At 47.4% G+C, this 19,930-nt stretch overlaps 2 protein-coding genes across 4 annotated transcripts in view; both read right to left on the reverse strand.

The window, feature by feature from the left end:
* AP3S2 (adaptor related protein complex 3 subunit sigma 2) overlaps positions 1-5,335 on the reverse strand; it is a 39,872-nt gene extending 34,537 nt beyond the window's left edge. Inside the window, exons 1-3 of the mRNA XM_043921615.1 lie at positions 4,341-5,335; positions 2,094-2,185; positions 1,573-1,684 (exon numbers count right to left, since the gene is read on the reverse strand). Coding sequence (XP_043777550.1) covers positions 1,573-1,684; positions 2,094-2,185; positions 4,341-4,520 — 384 coding nt within the window. The 5' untranslated portion in view covers positions 4,521-5,335. The remainder of the gene's footprint in view (positions 1-1,572; positions 1,685-2,093; positions 2,186-4,340) is intronic.
* A 2,671-nt stretch (positions 5,336-8,006) lies between these two features.
* Positions 8,007-16,479, reverse strand: ARPIN (actin related protein 2/3 complex inhibitor). 3 transcript variants are annotated; one of them, XR_006344397.1, is made up of 7 exons: positions 16,254-16,479; positions 14,931-15,006; positions 11,415-11,547; positions 10,214-10,420; positions 9,674-9,793; positions 9,460-9,573; positions 8,007-8,792 (listed from the first exon to the last, which is right to left on the reverse strand). XR_006344397.1 is itself a non-coding variant. In XM_043921616.1 (6 exons), the coding sequence occupies exons 1-6, from the start codon at positions 16,343-16,345 to the stop codon at positions 8,784-8,786; spliced, it is 681 nt and encodes a 226-aa protein (XP_043777551.1). In that variant the 5' UTR covers positions 16,346-16,476; the 3' UTR covers positions 8,007-8,783. The 3 variants fall into 3 exon arrangements, 1 of the variants encoding a protein (XP_043777551.1); XR_006344396.1 differs by having other exon boundaries at positions 9,460-9,600; XM_043921616.1 differs by lacking the exon at positions 9,460-9,573 and having other exon boundaries at positions 9,630-9,793; positions 16,254-16,476.
* Between the last annotated feature and the right edge of the window lie 3,451 nt (positions 16,480-19,930).

The following is a 19,930-nucleotide window of genomic DNA, read 5'->3' on the forward strand; positions in this document are numbered from 1 at the left end:
AAAATATATAAATAAAATGAAAAGTTGCTATATCCAAGAATATAACTTTTTGGAAGAGAACAGTATATGTAAAATAAAAATACACACTCAAAATTTCCATTTCTTTATCCTAAAGTTTATTAAATTTAGCTTCTTTAATTTTTTCTTAACAAAACAAAATACAGTTGTAAATAAGTAAAGTTTATATTTTATAGCTAGAGTTTTCTATAATTGGTGTTATTAGGTTTTACACAAGCTCTTTTTGAGTGCTTTGAACTTAAGTGACTTGTTGAAGTCACACAAAGTCTATCTAGAATATAATATACCAAATAATGGAATTGTCCTAATTAATGGTTCCGAGTACAGGGTCCCACATACCTCAATTTCTATGAAAGTAACGAAAACAAATCTGTAAGCCATTTCTAAATTTCAAAAAGCCTAAAATATCATGTTTACCTATGTCAAGACTGTACATAGTAGACAAAATATCAAGTTCCTTTGTTTCAGGCTAGAATTACAAGTGAAAATATAAAGTATGTATTTTAAAATATCATTTAGTTTGATACTTGAAAAAAAATTTCAAAACATGACATGATAGTATAATTTATAATGACAAGTATTTGGTATCCATCCTTGTTGCTGGCTCCTAAAAACCTTGGAATTTCCAAAGTGACAGGGTTGTCTTGTTCTGCTAATAAGGTTAACTTTTGGAAAGCACCAAAGAATGGGGGCTGGTTGCCATGGGAACCAACTGTATGACTGGAAACTTTGAGTCCCACTTACTGATCTCTGGGAGGGGAGAGGGGATGCAGACTCAATCAATCACCAATGGGCAATGACTCAATTAATCATGTCTATGTAAAGAGGCCTCCATAAAACCAAAAGGGACAGGTTTCAGAGAGCTTCTAGGTGAGTAAACATGGAGATTTGAGGAGAGTGGCGTGCCAGGAGAGGGCACAGAAGCTCCATGCCCTTTTCCCCTACCTTGTACTATGCATCTCTTCCATCTGACTGTTCCTAAGTTATATCCTTTCACAGTAAGCTAGTAGAGAGTAAAATGTTTCTCTATAAAGTTCTGTGAGCCACTCTAGCAAATTAACTGAACCTGAGGAGGAAATCATGTGGGGAGGCAATCTTGGGCATATTCAATCTACAGGCTGTCAGTCAAATGCACAGGTGACAGACAACCCGGACCTGACATCGGTATCCACCTTCAGGGAGATAAGTGTCAGAATTGAGTAAATTTGTGGGACCCCTGGTGAGTGTCCACGGAGAACTGAGTTACCTGCTTCAGGTGCGGGGTGGGGGGAGTATACATATAGGAATTGGTGTCAGACTCATAAGAAAACCAAGGGCAGTGAGAGAGCTGGAGAAGCAAAGAACCTAAAAGCGCTAAGAATGGTTGAGGGTTGCTAAGGAGCTTTCTCATAGCACCACCTGGTGGACATGCAGCAATGTTTACCAGTATCAATAAAGGACTGACTAAAGGATCTACATACAGATCAAAAATTTTTAGCTACTACAGATTTTTAGCTACTAAAAATCCATACCAAACTCTCTGAAGTGGCTACTATCATTATGTGCTACACATACCTGGATGAGGTCCAAGATCCCAAGTTCACTCTCTGAGGAATCCACACAAAATACAAAGTAAAGGGTAGCATAATGCCGATAAATCAGTTTGTAGTCAGAGCCACCAATCAAACTGCAGAAGATGGGAAACATTTAAAAGCTTGTATTTGAATTGAACATATCAAAGACAAACTCTGTGCCAAGGAATGAAAATGGGCCCAAAAGAAAGAGGGAGGGTAGGCCAAACAATAGGCCATTTCCACCAGGTGAAGGGCAGCCAAATTTTGCAGAGGTGCTTAAAGCCATTTTACTTCATTTTTTCTTCTACCCATCCTCCCAGGAACCAAACATTTAAATATCTGAAGCACAATCATTTAATAGCTTCCCAAACAGAGCTGAGTCTCTCCCTGAGCAGACCATGCTTAGCTCAGCTCAACTGCATCAGATACTCACCCAACACTTAAGCACTGCCTGAGGAAGCAATAATGGCATGATGACGGGCACCCAAAAGTGGATATATGGGGAGAAAACTGATGATTTACCTTCCACCCTCCAAGAAGTTACAGATGTTGTCATCCCGTTTGAGAACTAAATGAAAGGTCTCTCGAACAATCTGCTGCTGAATTTCTTCTGGCTATGGAATAAAAGAAATAAACTGAGTCAGTAAGGGCACGAAAAAATCAGTCATTAGGAAAAAAGCAAAACCACAAGAAGAATCCACTTAACACCTACTAAAATATCTTTAATCAAAAAGATAATAGAAAATGTTGACAGAGAGGTAGAAAAATTAGAATTTAAAAAAATATTTATTTTTGGCTGCGTTGAGTCTTAGTCGCAGCACACAGGCTCAGTAGTTGCGGCATTGGCTTAGTTGCCCCAGGGCACATGGGATCTTAGATCCCCAATCAAGGATTCAACCTGAGTCCCCTGCATTGGAAGGTGGATTCTCAACCTCTGGACCATCAGGGAAGTTCCAAGCTGTATTTCTTATATATTGTTGATAGGAATGTAAAATGGCATAGCCACTTTAGAAACCAGTTTGGCAGTTCATCCAAACGACAACTACAAAGTCACTATGTGACTCAGCAATTCTACTCCGAGATACATACCCAAGAGAAATGAAAATACACACTCACACAGAAAGCTTATACAGGAATGTTTATAGCTGCATTATTCACAAGAGCCAGGGGTAGAAATAGCATCTGATGAATGGGTAATCAAAATGTGATAGATCCACTCAATGGATTATGTGCCAAGTCACTTTACTAGCGTCTGACTCATTACTACCCTGGGGACTGTAGCCCACCAGGTTCCTCTGTCCATGGGATTCTCCAGGCAAGAATACTGGAGTGGGTTGCCATTTCCTCCTCCAGGGGATCTGCCCCACCCAGTCACTGAACCCAGGTCTCTTATGTCTCCTGCATCGGCAAGCAGGTTCTTTATCACTAGCACCACCGGGGAAACCTATCTATGGAATGTAACTTGGCAATAAAAAGGAATAAAGAACTAGTAACACTACAACATGGATGAACCCTGAAAACGTTATACTAAAAGAAAGAAGTCAGTAATAAAAGACCACATATTGTATGACTCCATTTTACATGAAATGTCCAGAACAGACAAATTTACAGAGAAAATGGATCATTGGTTGCCTAAGACTAGGGGAACTGAGGAGGAAATACAGAATAATTGCTAATGGGTAGGATTCTTTTGGGGATAATAAAAATATTCTGAAATTGTGGTGATGGTTGCATAACTTTTAAAGTACTAAAAACCATTCCACTGTATATTTTTAAAAGGTGAACTGTATGGTATGTAACGTATCACAATACCACTTTTAAAAACCTGAGAAAAATTCACACACAAATGCAAACTGAATAGTGTCACTGAATGTTAATATAAATCGATATGATTTAATAAAATGTAACCAAGCTAAAAATTCTATTTAAAAGGTACCCCCCAAAATTTCATTTCTATTCATTCTATTTAACAAGAGGAAATAAAGTCTGAAAGAGGTTTATTAACATAAGGGTTAAAAAAAAAAAAACGTGTTGCTGAGGCCTGAACTTTCGGACACTTTCCCCTTTATGGTTTTCTCAGTCCACCAATTATGTATGTAACATTTTGAAACCTAGCCACGAAGAAATAAAACGTCGGGATGCAGGAGGCAAATAATGATGCTTATTTTTTCAGAGGAACGTCTTTGTAAAATTCGAACTTGCATTATCACTCACTGAGCCCTCACGCGGCAGGATTTATAATTTCTCAATATTTCCCACTTTGAAACTTTCTTCAATTCTACAGAATAAAAGATGTCTAGTCCCTGGGCACTCCTAGCCTACACTGAAGTAAAACAATTCCAAGAAAGCATTTTTCAAATCCTCTGGCTAAAGCAAAACCATTAAAAAGCTGTGTATTTCTTCCTCCTCGGGAAACAGGTCGTTTAGCGACCAACAAGATTAGTAAGACTTCGTTCAAGCTGTCAAGGAGGCACACCCCCACCACCATTTAAAGTGCCCGGAGACTCTGGGAGAAGTGTCCCAGAATGGCACAGAAATGCCGGGGTCCAGGAAGAGGGAGGAAAGAGCCGGTGAAGAGTCTAGTGGGACCCAAGGCCTGAGACTGGAAGAGTCCTTCCGGGACTTCCCGTCTTCAGAAGGCTGAGTCTGGGGTCACTCATGCTGCCGGACCCCGAGGTCAGCGGGCGCTGCCAGCGTGCGCCGTACGGCCCAAAGAAAGGGAAGGGGGCGCAGGCGCCCTGAAAAGACGTGACGAAGCTGCGCACTCACGAAACGCTGGTAGAAGCGGACCAGCCGCGGCTTCCCGTGGTTATTGAAAACCAGAATCGCCTGAATCATCTTTGCCTGCCACGCTCCTTTCACCACCGTCTGCTTCCAGAGAGCCTCTCCTTCCGCCACAACAAGGACGCTTCCGGCTGGTGCGCTGCTGAGAGTGGTCCCCGGAAACATGTCCTGGCGCCCAGAGGCCTGACCACGAAAAGTCCGGCTTCCCGGCAAGCCTTGGAGGAAAGCTCTGTAGGATGGGTGGCTGGCTGGCGGGGTAAAGGCTGCTGCGGACACTGAGGTTGGGGAAGGCCGTCATCTCGGCTGGCGTTGGTTGCCCACTAAGGGCCTGGCCAGGACACGAACCCGGCTGTCTGCCCTTTGTCTAGAACGACTGCTTTCCGCAGAATCCCGGCCCCGCGCAAAGCCGAGCCCGTCGGAAAAGGATGGGATGGAGAAGCAGAAACCGCAAAAGCAGCCGCGCTCCCAGGTGAAGACCTCCCTTTATCGTGGTCTGCGTTAACACACACGGTCATGCCTTTCGCTTGATACTGCAGAACGTTCCGAAAATTAGGGAACATCTTTACTTTTTAGTATTACAAACAGTGCCGTAGTGAATTATATATGTGCCTCCTCGTGCAAAAGGGCTGTCTCTCCATGGTAGATAGCGAATGGTGGAATTAAGGGATCTTTAATGCAATTCCTTTTAAAAGGTACCTGCGACCCCAAATTGGTAGGGTTTGTATTTTAATACCTTAGTGGGGGGTGAGTGGAGCACGTCCTTATATTGCAGATAGAGCTGCAAATGGGAATTACCTGCCCAAAGGACAGTTGACGATATGTATAAAAAAGCCTTTAAAATATATTGAACATTAGACCCAGCATTTGCAGCTTAGAATTTATAATACAACGACTGTGGATGTGTGAAAAGATTTAGCCTCAGGAACGTGCATCTCAGCAGTCTTATTTCTGGGGAAATGGGAAGCAACAACTCATTATTCAAATGAAAAATTGGTTAAATGCATTGATCCACGTGCATATGAGAAATATTAAAGTTATAAAAAATCATGTTGTGAAAGGCTTATGGTCTACGGAAATGTTCATGTTATAGCTGTAAGTGGAAAGATTACACGAAGTATATACAGGGACACCGTACTTTTTGTAAAAGATTGTAAGTATATACCCCAAAGGGCTTGCCTGGTGGCTCAATGGTTAAGAATCCACCTGCCAAGCAGGAGAGGCAGGTTTGATCCCTGGGTGGGGAAGATGCCCCTGGGGCTAAAAATGGCAATCCACTCCAATATTCTTGCCTGGGAAATTCCATGGACAGAGGAGCCTGGCAGACTACAATCCATGAGGTCGAAGAGAGTTGGACATGACTTAGCAACTAAACAGCAGCATCAGCATAGCTATTAACATATAAAATTTTTATGTTTGTAAATCAATTTTTTAATAGAAAAGTTTTTAAAATATGGAAAATGGTTATATTTAAAATATAACTGACCAACCCAAAAGACCTTCCCCCTCAGTAATAAATGGGCAAAGGGACTGAATAACAAACAAGGATATACATCTAGGAAACAAAGATGAAAAATATATTTAAGCTCACTATTAATGGGGGGAAAGGCTAATTAAAATTAAAGTATTAACTTTAAAATTAAAGTATTATTTTCACCTTGTCAATATCAATTGTTAAAATATTATCACATCCAAATCTGCCAAGAGTAGCATGAAAATAGTCCTTTTCTGCCTTGCTGGTGAGATAATTTAGTAAAGCAATCTGGCAATATGACAAGATCTTTACGAAGAATTCCTAGATTTCCAGTAATCTAACTCCTGGGAATCCATCCCTAAGGAAATAACCCCCAAAATATAGTCACGGGGGAGGGGTAGGCAGGTGAGAGAACTATGTAGCTTAAAATAGTTTTTGACACAGCTCCAAATAGGGATCAGTTAATTACCCAAATTTTGGAAAATGACAGAACTATTAAGGCTGCTTCTGCTGTTTAGTTGCTTCAGTCCTGTCCAGGCTCCTCTGTCCATAAGATTCTTCAGGCAAGAATACTGGAGTGGGTTGCCATGACCTCCTCCAGGGGCTCTTCATTAAGGAAATCAATCTTAAAAACAATGGTATGAAGACTATGTAACAATATAGATATAGACAATGGTTATATAACATCAGTTGAAAAAGGATTATCAAATTTTATGTGTTGGTATAATAGTGCAGTAACCATGTACAGAGATTGTATATTCGAAGGTCAGGCCACTCCCCTATCTCCATGGCTTTGTAGGCCCTCCTCTCTTGCTGCAAAGTCCCTTTCCACCTGCCTGCCTAAATATCTTCCCATCTCCCCTGCTGCTGCTATAGACCAGATCACTCTAGGCTCTCACCCCCGCCATGGCAGCAAACTCCTATCTGGGCTCATTCCCTTCAGTTCCTCTGCAGTCAAGCAATCTTTGAAATATACAAATCAGATTATATTACTCTCCCTGGGATCACTGGCTTCCAAGATATTAAGGATAAAGTCCCAAAACATCAACACTTAACATGCTGAAGATGCCATGCCTGACCTTCAGCCTCTCCTCCAATGCATTTCCACTCCCATCACTCTCAGAGCTCCAGCCATGATGGCCTTTTCCTTCCAGGAGCCTGTCCCCAACCTGCTGAGACCCTGGAGCCTAGCTGTTGCCCCCGGCTTCCCCGATTGACCCACTGTGCCTGCTTCTTTAGGATGGTGGCCCGCCCACAGAAGCTTGCCCTACCCTTTGGGCAGCAGGATGCCCTCCCTGGGTGCCTCTCCCCAAGTCAGTGTCCCCAGTCCTCCTCCTGTTCAAGCCCTCCCTGGCCACCGCATGCTTGAGGTCTCAGCATGCTCAACGGTGAGCCAGCCCCATTCAGGCACAGGACACTAGGGAAGCAGCTTCTACAGTAGCCGGAATGAGAGAACAAGCTGTGAACTGAGACAAGGGCAGCAAGAACAGAAGAGACCCAGGAGCGCTCCAGCCACCTGTAACTTCGGTCAGTCTAAATGAAGTGTTAATCCCAAGCCTCACAGCCATATTGTTGAGCCCAGGCTCAGATACACAGGAAGGCAAATGACAGGTTGAACCATGATAATACATGCTGGGACCTCAACCATGAAAACCATATGAAAAAAAATGGAGATAATAATCACTTGTGCCTCTTGGGATGGTAAAACAAGTAAAACACTGCAAGTGCTTGGCACAAGTACTAGAACCAAGAGGCCCTCTGCAGTCAGTGACTATAATTATCATCATGGAAAGCATCTAGTGTTGTGTTTGACCCATTAGGGGACTGCGTTAGTTTACCATCACCCCCTTTTCCCTGAGGCAAGCAGGATCTACATTCTAAGTCCCTACCCATTCTTAGGATATGTAGATTTAAACACCTGATCTCTTCATCGATGTGGATGTGGGCACATTACCCCACAAGATAATCATGATCAAAAGCATATGGCTTTTAGAACTTCTCTGATGGTCCAGTGGTTAAGACTCTGAGCTTCCAATGCAGAGGATGCTGGTTCGATCCCTGGTTGGGGCACTAAGATCCCACATGCTACGTGGTGTGGCCAAAAAAAAAAAAAGATATGGCTGTCTTATAGGGAGGTTGCTCAGTTTATACCTAATAATAAAACAGTCAGTGTAGAGGAATCCTTTCCTTAAATTTTACTCATTCATAAAAAATTCTCAAGGTACAAAACAAGAAAAAAAGGGGTTATCCAAAATGTGGCCTGTGGCCTGGTGGAAGGAGTCAGAGAGAAGGAGACCAGCTGGCCATACCTATGAACGAGCTCAGCCTCTGTAAAAAGATCATCCCCAGGAAAACAGCCAAGGGAGGTCGGGAGACAGGAACCCCCAAGGTAGCAGAGAACCAGAGGAAGAAAAAGAACTGGCAGTGCTGGGGGCCGAGAACGGCAGGAGGGCAGAGGAGGCCTGAGCAGGAGGGCAGAGGCCCCCAGCACAGAGGACTGGGAGGAGGGCAGCTGCAGGAGGAAAGCAGGAGATAGGACAGAAGGAGGAGGCCCCGCTAACTTCTCAGAGCCATTCTGCGTACAGATGAGGGATTCCCCCCAGTTCTGCAGCAAGTCCAGATCTTCTGATTGCCCCAGGGGGGCTCGCCCTGTGCCTGCCTCCACAAACAAGGCTGCCACTCAGGGCAAGGGCCACCATGAAAATGTCTGGGGAAGGCTAGATTCACATCCAGGGAGGGACCCTACACGAGCCACAGCCTCGCGCCCCACGGTTAACATCGGGGCCTGAGATTTGATTTTAGCAGAGCTTGTTCGAAGAGTATATTTCACGGCGGCTGTAGGGAAGAACCAGGTAAGGTTTGGTGGACCTGGTCCCCTGAGCTCCAGAGTGAAAGTTGATGGAAGAAATGCTCAATGGTGCCAGTGGGTCCTGGAGGTACCCCATCTCTCCTTGACCTCAGTCATCCTAGAGGTAAAGAGAGATGAACAGTATATTTCATAAACGTCTTCTATTGTCATCAAACAAGTGTTCTATCGAGTGGTACTGGTCAAGCCCTCGGCTACCTGCCTTGGCCTCATCTCATTAGCATTGGCCCAAGGAGCCAGCTTGGCAATTCCCATTATTTGATAGTCCAAGACTCACTTTATTAAGACAAAAGGGAATCCATTTTCTCTATCTGCCCCTGTTTTCTCTGGCTAATGTCTTCACTTCATCAGCTAGATAGCCCGTTTTTCTGAGACTTGGTTTTAAATGTTCAATTTGGGAGTCTTTTGACACCAATTCAAATCTTTGGGTGAAATACAGCTCAAAAAACCAAATCAACTGTGAATCGGTTGAGGATCAACTCGGGGGCTGACCTTTGAGCCAAAAAAGCTTTTAAGGTCCAAGTCAGCCATCTTCCAGCCACTCTGGGCAGGAAGCCCAGAACAGAGTTGGGGGGAAATGTTCATTCAGCGGCTCAACACGGCTAATGTATTCACTTGAAGTGGAAATGTTTGGAGCCTTCCTGGCATTAAGTCTCCTTGGTTCCCCTCTGCGCTCCCTTTTTCTGTCCCTTACTTTTATAAATCTGTGGGGCTCTCTTGTTGATTGGCACAGTTCAGGCCCACCAGGAAGAAAGGTCCCTTCATACCTTGAGGGGCTTTTCATCAGGCTCACACTCAGGAATTCCACCAAAGCTGGGAGTAAAGTTAAGTTGCTGTCTCTTTCTCCTACCACCCAGCCACAACCAGTCCATACAAAACTCCTGCCAAGAGATAAACCACACCAACGCCTGGTCCACGGTCATCTCCCTGGACCTACCCACTCCTCATCCTCTGCGCCATCCCCCTGCTCTCGGGTCTCACTTGCAGCCGCTCCCGAAGACTTTTGGGCCATGATGTTGTCCGTCCAGGATGCTCCCGTCTTCCCGTCTCCAGCGAAATTACACTTGGTCACTGTTCCAGCCTCAAGTTTGGCTAATGAATCTGAAAGCAGAAATTCAGAATTCCCTCATACTCTCCTCCTTTCCCTCAGAATTCCCTCATTCTGTCTTGCCTCTCTCCATGTGGTGGAAACCTAGCGGGGCCCGGCCCTTCTGCTGGGGTCCTCTAGGCTTGAGGTTGCTCAGGGAGCCCGTGGAGGGGACCCCAGATAGGAGAGGTCACCCACAGGAACCAGAGGATTGAGCAGCACCCCAGGATCCAGAACGTCCAGGCTGTTGTCCCCCAGGCCACTTGTCCAGGGAACTGAGGATCAATCTCAAGAAGTCATGTCTGCAGGGAGGCCGGACCTGACCTGCTCCATGAGCCCTAAGCAGGAGGGGTGGGGGACCCTCAGGCAGGAAGCCAGGAGCCCCCACAGGCCATACAGGGGCATCAGGCCACAGCGAGGGCTGCACTGCTCACCCAGGAAGGGGCTGTCGCCTCGAGTTTTCAGCCGTACCCCAGCCCCGAGTTCAAGCTCCATGGCCTCCATCTCTGACTCGGGCATCCAGAAGGCCACTGTCTCAGCGGGGGTGAGGCTGTCTGTCAGCGCGAGCAGCTCCGGCTTATTCACCAGCCCCTTCAGCACCTCGAGCGTCAGTCTGTCCGAGTCACCCTTGGCTTCCACCTCTGCAGTGTAAATGTGAAGTGTGCGATAAATACTCTCTGCCAGCTGTCCCCCTGGGCTTCCACCAGCACGAGGTGGTCATTACCACTTAACAGCAAGCACTCTGGGAGGGCTCTTTAGAAGCCAGCTGAGGGCTGACTGTTGTACCTGCTCACAAACACCCGCACTCCCATCCTGCCCCTGCTCATTAAGGAGCGCATGCAGAGGATTGTGGGTAAGGGCTCTGGAGCCAGGCTGCCTGGCGCACCTCTGCTTTACATGCTGTGTGACCACAGGCAAGCTACTTAACCTCTCTGTGCCTGACAAATAGGGTGAAACATGGTACTAACCCAATGGGACTGACACGAGGTATAAAAGAAAGATCTAGTGTGTATAAAATGCTTAGCATGAGGCCCAGCACTGCAAACCCTCAGCAGGCGTCAGTGTTTTTACTGTCCCTATTTACAAATGAGAAAACTAGGGTTTAGACAGGTTAAGTAATTTGCCCAAGGTTACACAGCTAGTCGGCGGACGAGGCAGGATTCAAGCCCTTCACACAATTCTGCCATCCCAGGGACCAGGCAGAGGTCTCCCCTGGCTGGGATGGGGTCTGCTGGAACCAGCAGCAAACTTGGATGGTTCTCAGATTCTCTACTGGCCTGCTTATCCTGGCCTGGGCAGAGCACAGGGGCTCAGCCAGGGTTCCAACAGCCTCTCACTGCCTACCCTGGAAGTCCCAAATCTGCTGATCTCAGCTTGGGGGTGGGGAGAATGATCCCACCAGACTGCAGGAGACAGGAGATGCTGGGAAGGCACCAAGCCCTCAGCACTGAGGTGGGGCACTGGGGACCCTCTGAGTGAACGGAGGGCAGGAAGAGTTCAGCCAGATGGCCCTCAGACCAGACGTCGACTTCAATCATGCTGAGAAGACACTTCTGGCACCTAAGAGACCTCTGGAGGCAAAGGAAGGCCACAGTATAGGACGGCCCCAGGGGAGGAAGGGCAGGGGGTACCTACTGTAAGAGGACATGAGGAAGCCCGTGTTCACCTTCCTGGTGGCGCTGAAGTTGGGCTCAATTTCGTTTCCCTTGGAGTCGAACTTACGGCGATGGATGCGACTTGGCCGGATATACAGCACGTAGTAGCGCTCCTGGGGCCAAGCAGAGAGAGTGAGGGGCTGTTCACTCCCTTCACCCCACAACGCACACACTCCCCACATGCTCCGGCTGCAACCCCCCAGCCTCACTCTCTACCCTAGAATCCCACCTTGACTCCAAAAGGTATTCAAGTTGGCCAAAGGGCCCCCACTCCCAATATTCATTCATTCATTCATTCATATGTTTAGTAGAGCATGTGCCACACGTGATGAACCATGGCTACACGTTCATGAGAGGGCAGGTTCTGAGCCCAACCCCACAGCCTCCACACGGTCAGAGCCAGAAAGAATAGAAAACCATAACCCATGGACCCCAAATACCACGAAGCAGGAGTAGTAGCAGCCAAGATGCCACGAAAAGGGCTCTGAAATGGAGTTCTGAGTGAGGACTGCCACTGTTTCCCTTCCAACAAATGTGGGCTCTGCAGCAGCATGTGACGCTTAGCCTCAGTTTCCCCTGTTGCCTGGAGACAACATGAGGTCTACTTTCAGACATGTTGTAAAGATTCAAGATAGAAGAGAGGAGCAAGCACAGTGTAAACGTGAAGTGTGCGATACATGCTGTCTGCCAGCTGTCCTAATCAAAACAGGAGACAACAACGTTGTAAGTCAAATATACATCAAGAAAATTTTAAATAAACACTATAATCCAAAACAAAAACTAGAGATTGAAGAAGAGGAACCCACCACCTGGGACAAACAGGGAGCAAGTTCTCATGGTGTGGAGAAACCTGCAACTGTGCGAGGAAGGGTGTAGGAAGGATTTTAAAGGCCTGGACAGGTACAGAAAACAAAAGTAAACATCCACGTGGACGTCTGAACAGTGGAGGGGCCTTGGAAGCCTCATGGGAGTCTGAGCAGCAGAAGCACATGGGGGATGATGTAAGATAGGCCTTGAGTTGGCATCTGGAATTTGGGTTTTACATGGCGGACCAGAGGGAATCCTGAAAGGTTTCTGAACAGCACCTAGACTATGACAAATGTCTTTCAGGAGACCAGCAGGCTGCAGGGCAGGGATGGGAGCCAGGTGCAGCCAGAAGGCAGGAGAGGAGCTGCAAGGTTTAATCAGGACAGGCTGAGTTCCTAAGGGCCCATGTGGGGACATGGAAGGCAGGGTGTGACATGGTCAAGGTAGGAAACCGGTAGGACCAAGCATTACTCACTTGGGGGACCGGGGGAGGAGACTGGAGGCTTGCAGGCTGGTGGTCGCGGGCATACAGTGATTGTCATTAGGAACAAGGAATGAGGAGGCGGAAGGTTTGGAGAGGGACTGGAGAACACCCTGCCTGCAGAGGACAGCTGGGGCAGTCCAGCCCCACATCAGCTCCTGCTGGGCTCTGCTGGGAAGGCTGGCTGGGGTTATAGACTGGGGTGCTCATTCTGCTGACCCACATGCTAAGGAAGGGAGGGCGAAGCAAAGCATCTCCTGGCCTGAAACTAATGCTGAGCTGGAAGCTGAGGGTTCACGAGGGGTGTGGGTGAGAAACTGGCTCCAGGTAGCTGCAGGCCTCTGGAACTTGCTGAGCTCAGGTCTAGAGATCAGGGAGATAAATCGGTCAGTACATCTGGGTGGGGTTATTTGGAAGGGGGGAAGGATACAGATTCAGAACTTGTTGTTCAGTTGCTAAGTTGTGTCTGACTCTTTGTAACCCCATGGACTGCAGCACACCAGGCTTTCCTTCCTTCACCATCTCCCAGAGTTTGCTCAAACTCATGTCCATTGAGTTGGTGATACTATCTAACCATCTCACACTGTCACCCCCTTCTACTCCTGCCCTCAATATTTCCCAGCATCAGGGTCTTTTCCAGTGACTAGGGTCTTTTCCAGTGAGTTGGCCCTTTGCATCAGGTAGCCAAAGTTATGGAGCTTCAGCTTGAACATCAGTCCTTCCAGTGAACATTCAGGGTTGATTTCCTTTAGGATTGACTGGTTTGATCTCCTTGCAGTCCAAGGGACTCTCAAGAGTCTTCTTCAGCACCACAGTTTGAAGGCCTCAGTTCTTCAGCACTCAGCCTTCTTTAAGATCCAACTCCCACATCCATACACGACTACTGGAAAAACCATAGCTTTGACAATACGGACCTTTGTCAGCATAGTGATGTCTTTGCTTTTTAATATGCTGTCTACGTTTCTCATAGCTTTTCTTCCAAAGAGCTTTTCAGAACTAGTGCTCAGGAAAGAAACCCTTGCTAGTAGGGAATGGTGAATGCCAGCCAGGTGTGTCCATGGATACCTGAGATGGGGGATGATAAAGGGCGTGACACCAGGAGGCTGAGAGGACAAGAGAAGGGCATGGACGTGGGACTGAAGCCCCAGGTGGTATCAGCAAGGCAGACTTCACATTTGAGCTGGAAACAGAGGCCCAGAATACAGCAACCCTCCTCCCACCTCACGGCTCCACACTCATGCACACGCGAATGTCCAGGTCCACACCGGTGACCTGCTTTATAAAAATCCAACATTCCAGAACACCCAGCCACACAGGGACATTAAAAGGTGAGCAAGGGAATTCCCTGGCGGCACAGTGGTTAGGACTCCGTGCTTCCACTGCAGGGAACCCGGGTTTGATCCCTGGTCGGGGAACTAAGATCCCCGCAAAATAAGCTATACGTGGACCAAAAAAAAAAAAAAAAAAAGGATGTGAAAGCCCTGCTAAGATATTCACCACTCTGCAAATGGAGTTGCTTCAGGGCTCCTTCTGAAAGCAAACTCCAACAGTACATTTAAAGTAATTCAACTCCAAACAACTCAAGGTACACATGATTTCCCAGCCACACAGCTGGTACCCCAAAGGAGAAGGTCACTGTTGACCTTGCACGTATATAGGCAGGTAACTTTGCTCTGACCTTGTTCATCAGGTCTGGAAGCAGTGGGAACCACCAGACCAGAGCAGAGGGGCCAGGCCCTCAGCCTAGAGCCACTCATCCTGCCTACCCAGAGAAGTTCCCCGCATTCTAGTTCTGTTCCATCAGGAGACAGGACCTCTTCAGACGTCCTTCCAGCCCACTCAGAACCCACAACTTGAGTCCTGAACCACTGACCTCACCCCGTCCTGCTCTCAGCCCTCCCAGTCCCACCCCAAACACACCCCTTGGTTTAGGGCCTGGTCTGTCTTCTCATTAAGAATCCAGTCCCCACCCTCCACCCCCAACCCTGGTCTGTCTGCCACCCAGCACAGCCCTACTGATCCCTTCCATCCATGGCCCCTTTTGGTTGCCAATCTCCCAGTCAACCCTCTACCTGTCCTGTGAGCCCCACAAGGAAAGAGCTGGACCCCAAGTCTTGGCACTGGCAGAGCCAAGCAGAGGGAGGTACCCTGGTGGGTGGGAACCCTGAAGCCAGTGCCCTGAGGGTGCCCCCTGGGAAACATCCTCACCTTCCTGCCGTGGGCATCTGAGATGCTGTGCCGGGATACATCGAGCAATTCTCCCTCCAGCAGGACGCCATCTCCCCTGAGGATGAGAGAGAATGAGGGCTTCACTGGTTCTGTCGTCCCCAGGAAAGAACCACAAGTGCAACGGCCCCACCTGCAGGGCATTACTGTAACCAGAGCCTCAGTCTTCAAATCCGCCAAAGAAGAGTAACAACCACCTCACTCGCTTCTATGAAGGTGACATATGACTACATACGGTGAAGGTGCTTTGTAAACTATTAAGCGTTTACGAAATATAAAGAACTTTACTTTTTTACTTAACCAAATTTGGGGGTGGGGTTCTAAGGTCTAAGCTGCTATAAAGTATCCTCCCTTTACACCCGTTTTAAAGCACTTTCATATTTCTGTTCTTATCCATTTTTAGAATGGAGAAACCCAGACTCAGAAGTTTCCTGAGAAGACCAAGGTCACAGGGTCCCTCACTGAGAGGAACTCGACCCTCCCTTCCCAATTCCAGTTTTCATAAAAGCAGAACCTAGGGACTTCCGCCTTCTGAACCATGGAAATGGGAGAGGGGTGGGGGCAACTGAAGGGATGGGAATGAAATGAAACCTCCCTGGACCTTACCTGTCCCTACCCACCCCTCTTAAGCCCTTCATTCTTTGGTGGTGGTTGTTGGTTGTTCAGTGGCTAAAGTCGTGTCCGACCTTTGGCGACCCCATGGACTGCAGCACGCCAGGCTTCCCTGTCCTTCACCATCTCCCCGAGTTTGCTCAAACTCCTTTCTTTGGGTTTGGTCATTGCAAATGGAATGGTCCATTCTTTCTCATAACCTCCGCGTCCATAATGGCAGGGCTGGGCCCTCCTGATACAACACGCCTCCGGGCAGGCCTTGCGCTCCCCCAACCCTTCCAGGCCGACTCCCACCCGCTGTCCCCGTCCCTGAGGACACTGTCCTGCTGGAGCTGGGGGGCAGCCTGTGCAAAGGCCTGAAGACAAGGCAAGGGCAAGTGGTGGCGCGTGGAGTCAGCGGGGCGGGGTAGAGACAAAGGTGGAGGTGAGTAAGCACCGCCTTTTGAGACCCGTTTGGGAGTCGAGACCGACCGTCCGTGAGCGTCACGCCGATCGGTGTCTCCGAGGTGCGTTCCGAGGGGAGCACTGTGAGAGACGATCCCGAGGCCCTCGAGGTCTTCGGCGAGCCCCGCCTTTCCTCCCACCCCCACCCCAACCCCCGCGCGCAATCAGGGAGCCCGGATTCAAAGCAGATGCTCGCGAGCCGACGGAGGCCGGGCCGGGAGGCGGTGGAGAGACGCGGGCGGAGCCTACCGCTGGTGGGCGGCTGGGTCCCAGGCCCCCGGCAGCCGCGCGCTGCGCACCGCCTTGTTGTGGAGGGCGCTATCGTGGTAGATACGGCTCATCCTCCCCACGGCCGCGGCGCGCTCGAGGGCTGGCGAACCGAGCGGGCACGCGGGGCTGGGGCAGCGCGAGGGGAAGCTTCCGGAGGACGCGCGGAGGCCGGCAATTCCCGGTGGCCGATCTGGGGCTGCGCGGCCCGTCCCCGGGCGTTCCCGCGCGGGATTTAAAGGGGCCGAGCCCCATTCCTGTCCGCAGTACCTTGCTTGGTGGGAAGTGGGCTTCCGGGAGGACCGGCCTGGGGCCTTAGCCCGGAGGTAGGGGTGGGATGAGGGAGAGAGCCACTCTCTTCTCTTTTCTTTCCCTCGTCCTTGTTACTAGTGGGAGGCCCCTACTCCCTACATGCACAAATCGAGGCTTAGAGAGCCCATAGGATCAGCTCTGATAGGATGCGTTTCCAGAGAGCAGAAATAGGAAAAAGGGAACGGCCCCTGAGGCGGCTCGTTGTAGAGTGCCTTCCTGCTCTTTTTGCCCAGGTGAGGTCTATAATGGCCGAGGGAAGGGTTCTTGGGATCTGTCACGAAGGAGCCTAGGCTTAGGTGTCAGATCAGCTGACCTACCAAGGCTGGAATCCGTGCTGTGTGAGCTTGGGCAAGTGCCTCAACCTCTCTGAGCTTCTTACTCTGTAAAACGGGGTCAAATCAGAGGGGTTGTAAGGGTTTAATGACTTCCCTGGTGGCTCAGTGGTAAAGAACCCTGCCTGCCAATGCGGGACACGCAGATTCGATCGCTGAATTGGGAAGATCCCCTGGAGAAGGAAATGGCAACACACTCCAGTATTTTGGCCTGGAGAATTCCGTGGACTGAGGAGCCTGGCGGGTCCTACAGTGCACAGGGTCGCAAACTGTCTGACACTACTGAGCGACTAAGCATGCACGCTGTGCACTGCTATATATAAATTAGATAACTAGCGAGGACCTACTGTAGAGCAGAGGGAACTCTAGGCAACACTCTAATGACCGACATAGAAAAAGAATCTCAAAGAGTGGGTATATGTGTATGTGAACTGATTCACTTTGCCGTACACCTGAAACTAACACAACATTGTAAATCAACTATACTCCAATAAAAATTTTTTAAAAAATAAAAATTTGTCACTAAACCAAAATCACATAGCTGTGATAAATAAAATCAGTTTTCAAACCGAAAAAACAAAAACTCCCCAGGCTGATGTAAGGAACTCACATAACTCAATAGAAAAGTCGAGGGAAATGATTTTTAAAAATAGGTCAATGAACTAAATAGATATTTCTCCAAAGAAGACATACAGATGGACAAAAGATGTATGAAAAGCAGCTCAGTATCACTAATGATCAGAGAAATGCAAACCAAAACCACAATAAGGTATCACCTCACACCTGTTAGAATGGCTATTATCAAAAAAACAAAAGGTAAGTGTTAGCAAGGATATGAAGAAAAGGGAACCCTTGTATGGCATTGATGGGAATGTAAATTGGTACAGCCACTATGGAAGACATTTATGGAAGTTTCTCATGAAATTAAAAAGAAAACCACCAAATGATCCAGCAATCTCACTTCTGGGTATATGCACAAGGAAACTGAAATCAAGACATCAAAGGAATGTCCACATGCCCATGTTTCTTTCACAACAGCCAAAAAGTAGAAGCAACCTAAATGTCCATCAGTGGATGAATGGAAAAGGAAAATGCGGTATATGCATACTATGGAATATTATTTGGGTTGGAAAAAAGCAGGGAAGCCTGCCATTTGCCGCAAAATGGATGAACCTGGGAATGAAAGAAGCCAGGCACAAAAAGACAAGTAGTGCATGATCTCATTTACATGGGAAATCTAAAATAATCAGACTCATAGAAGCAGAGAGTGGAGAGGCTGTCAGGGTCTGAAAGGGGGAGGGAGAAACAGGCAGGTAGTAGTCAAAGGGCACAGTGTTTTAGGTGTACAAGATGAGTAATACCTGGAGATCTATAACTACAAGATGCCTGTAGTTAACAATATTGTATTATATACTTAAACATTAACTGAGGGTAGATCTTACATAGAATGTTCTTGCACACTCACAAACACACACACACACTACAAAATAAGAAGACTTGAGGAAACTTGGAGATGACAATGTTTACAGCATAGCTTGTAGTGATGGTTTCATGACTGTGTGCTTATCTCCAAGCTCATGAGGTGTATACCTTAAATATGTACAGCTTTTTGTATGTCAGTCATACCTGGGGACTTCCTGGTGCTCCAGTGGTTAGGACCCTGTGCTTCCAATGCAGGGGACTCAGATTCAATCCCTGGTCAGGGAATTAAGATACCACATGCTGCACCAAGGGGCAACAAACAAACCTGAATAAAATTATTTAAAAAACAAACCAACCAAAATATTCTCAGGTTGGTCACAGCCCCATGGCCAGAATACCGCCCCCCCCACCTCCTTCCCCTTTCTGTATCATCTTTTTCCTTAAATGGCTCCAAATCTTCACCACCTTTTATGGCAGCCACTAAATATGTGGCTATTTAAATTTAAATTTTAGTTCAGTGCAGTCGTTCAGTCGTGTCTGACTCTTTGCAACCTCATGGACTGTAGCACGCCAGGCTTCCCTGTCCATGACCAACTCCCGGAGCCTACTCAAACTCATGTCCATCGAATCAGTGATGCCATCCAACCATCTCATCCTTTGTTGTTCCTTTCTCCTCCTGCTCTCAATCTTTCCCAGAATCAGGGTCTTTTCAAATGAGTCAGTTCTTTGCATCAGGTGGCCAAAGTATTGGAGTTTCAGCTTCAACATCCGTCCTTCCAATGAATATTCAGGACTGATTTCCTTTAGGATGGACTGGTTGGATCTCCTTGCAGTCCAAGGGACTCTCAAGAGTCTTCTCCAACACCACAGTTCAAAAGCATCAATTTTTCGGCGCTCAGCTTTCTGAGCATACTCTGAGCATACTTCCTGAGCAACTCTCACATCCATACATGGCTACTGGAAAAAACCATACATAACTTTGACTAGATGGACCTTTGTTGGCAAAGTAATGTCTCTGCCTTTTAATATGCTGTCTAGGTTGGTCATAGCTTTTCTTCCAAGGAGTAAGCATCTTTTAATTTCATGGCTGCAGTCACCATCTACAATGATTTTGGAGCCCAAGAAAATAAAGTCTCTCACTGTTTTCATCGTTTCCCCATCTTATTGCCATGAAGTGATGGGACCGGATGCCATGATCTTAGTTTTTTGAATGTTGAGTTTTAAACCAGCTTTTTCACTCTCCTCTTTCACTTTCATCAAGAGGCTCTTTAGTTCCTTTTCACTTTCTGCCGTAAGGGTGGTATTATCTGCATATCTGAGGTTACTGATATTTCTCCTAGCAATCTTGATTCCAGCTTGTACTTCATCCAGTCTGGCATTTCGCATTATGTACTCTACATATAAATTAAGTAAGCAAGGTGACAACATACAGCCTTGACACACTCCTTTCCCAATTTGGAACCAGTCTGTTGTTCCCTGTCCAGTTCTAACTGTTGCTTCTTGATCTGCATACAGATTTCTGAGGAGGCAGGTAAGGTCTTGTATTCCTATCTCTTTAAGAATTTTCCACAGTTTGTTGTGATCTACACAGTC

This window comes from Cervus elaphus, chromosome 13 (genome assembly GCF_910594005.1).
Source record: "Cervus elaphus chromosome 13, mCerEla1.1, whole genome shotgun sequence".
Taxonomy (NCBI): Eukaryota; Metazoa; Chordata; class Mammalia; order Artiodactyla; family Cervidae; genus Cervus; species Cervus elaphus.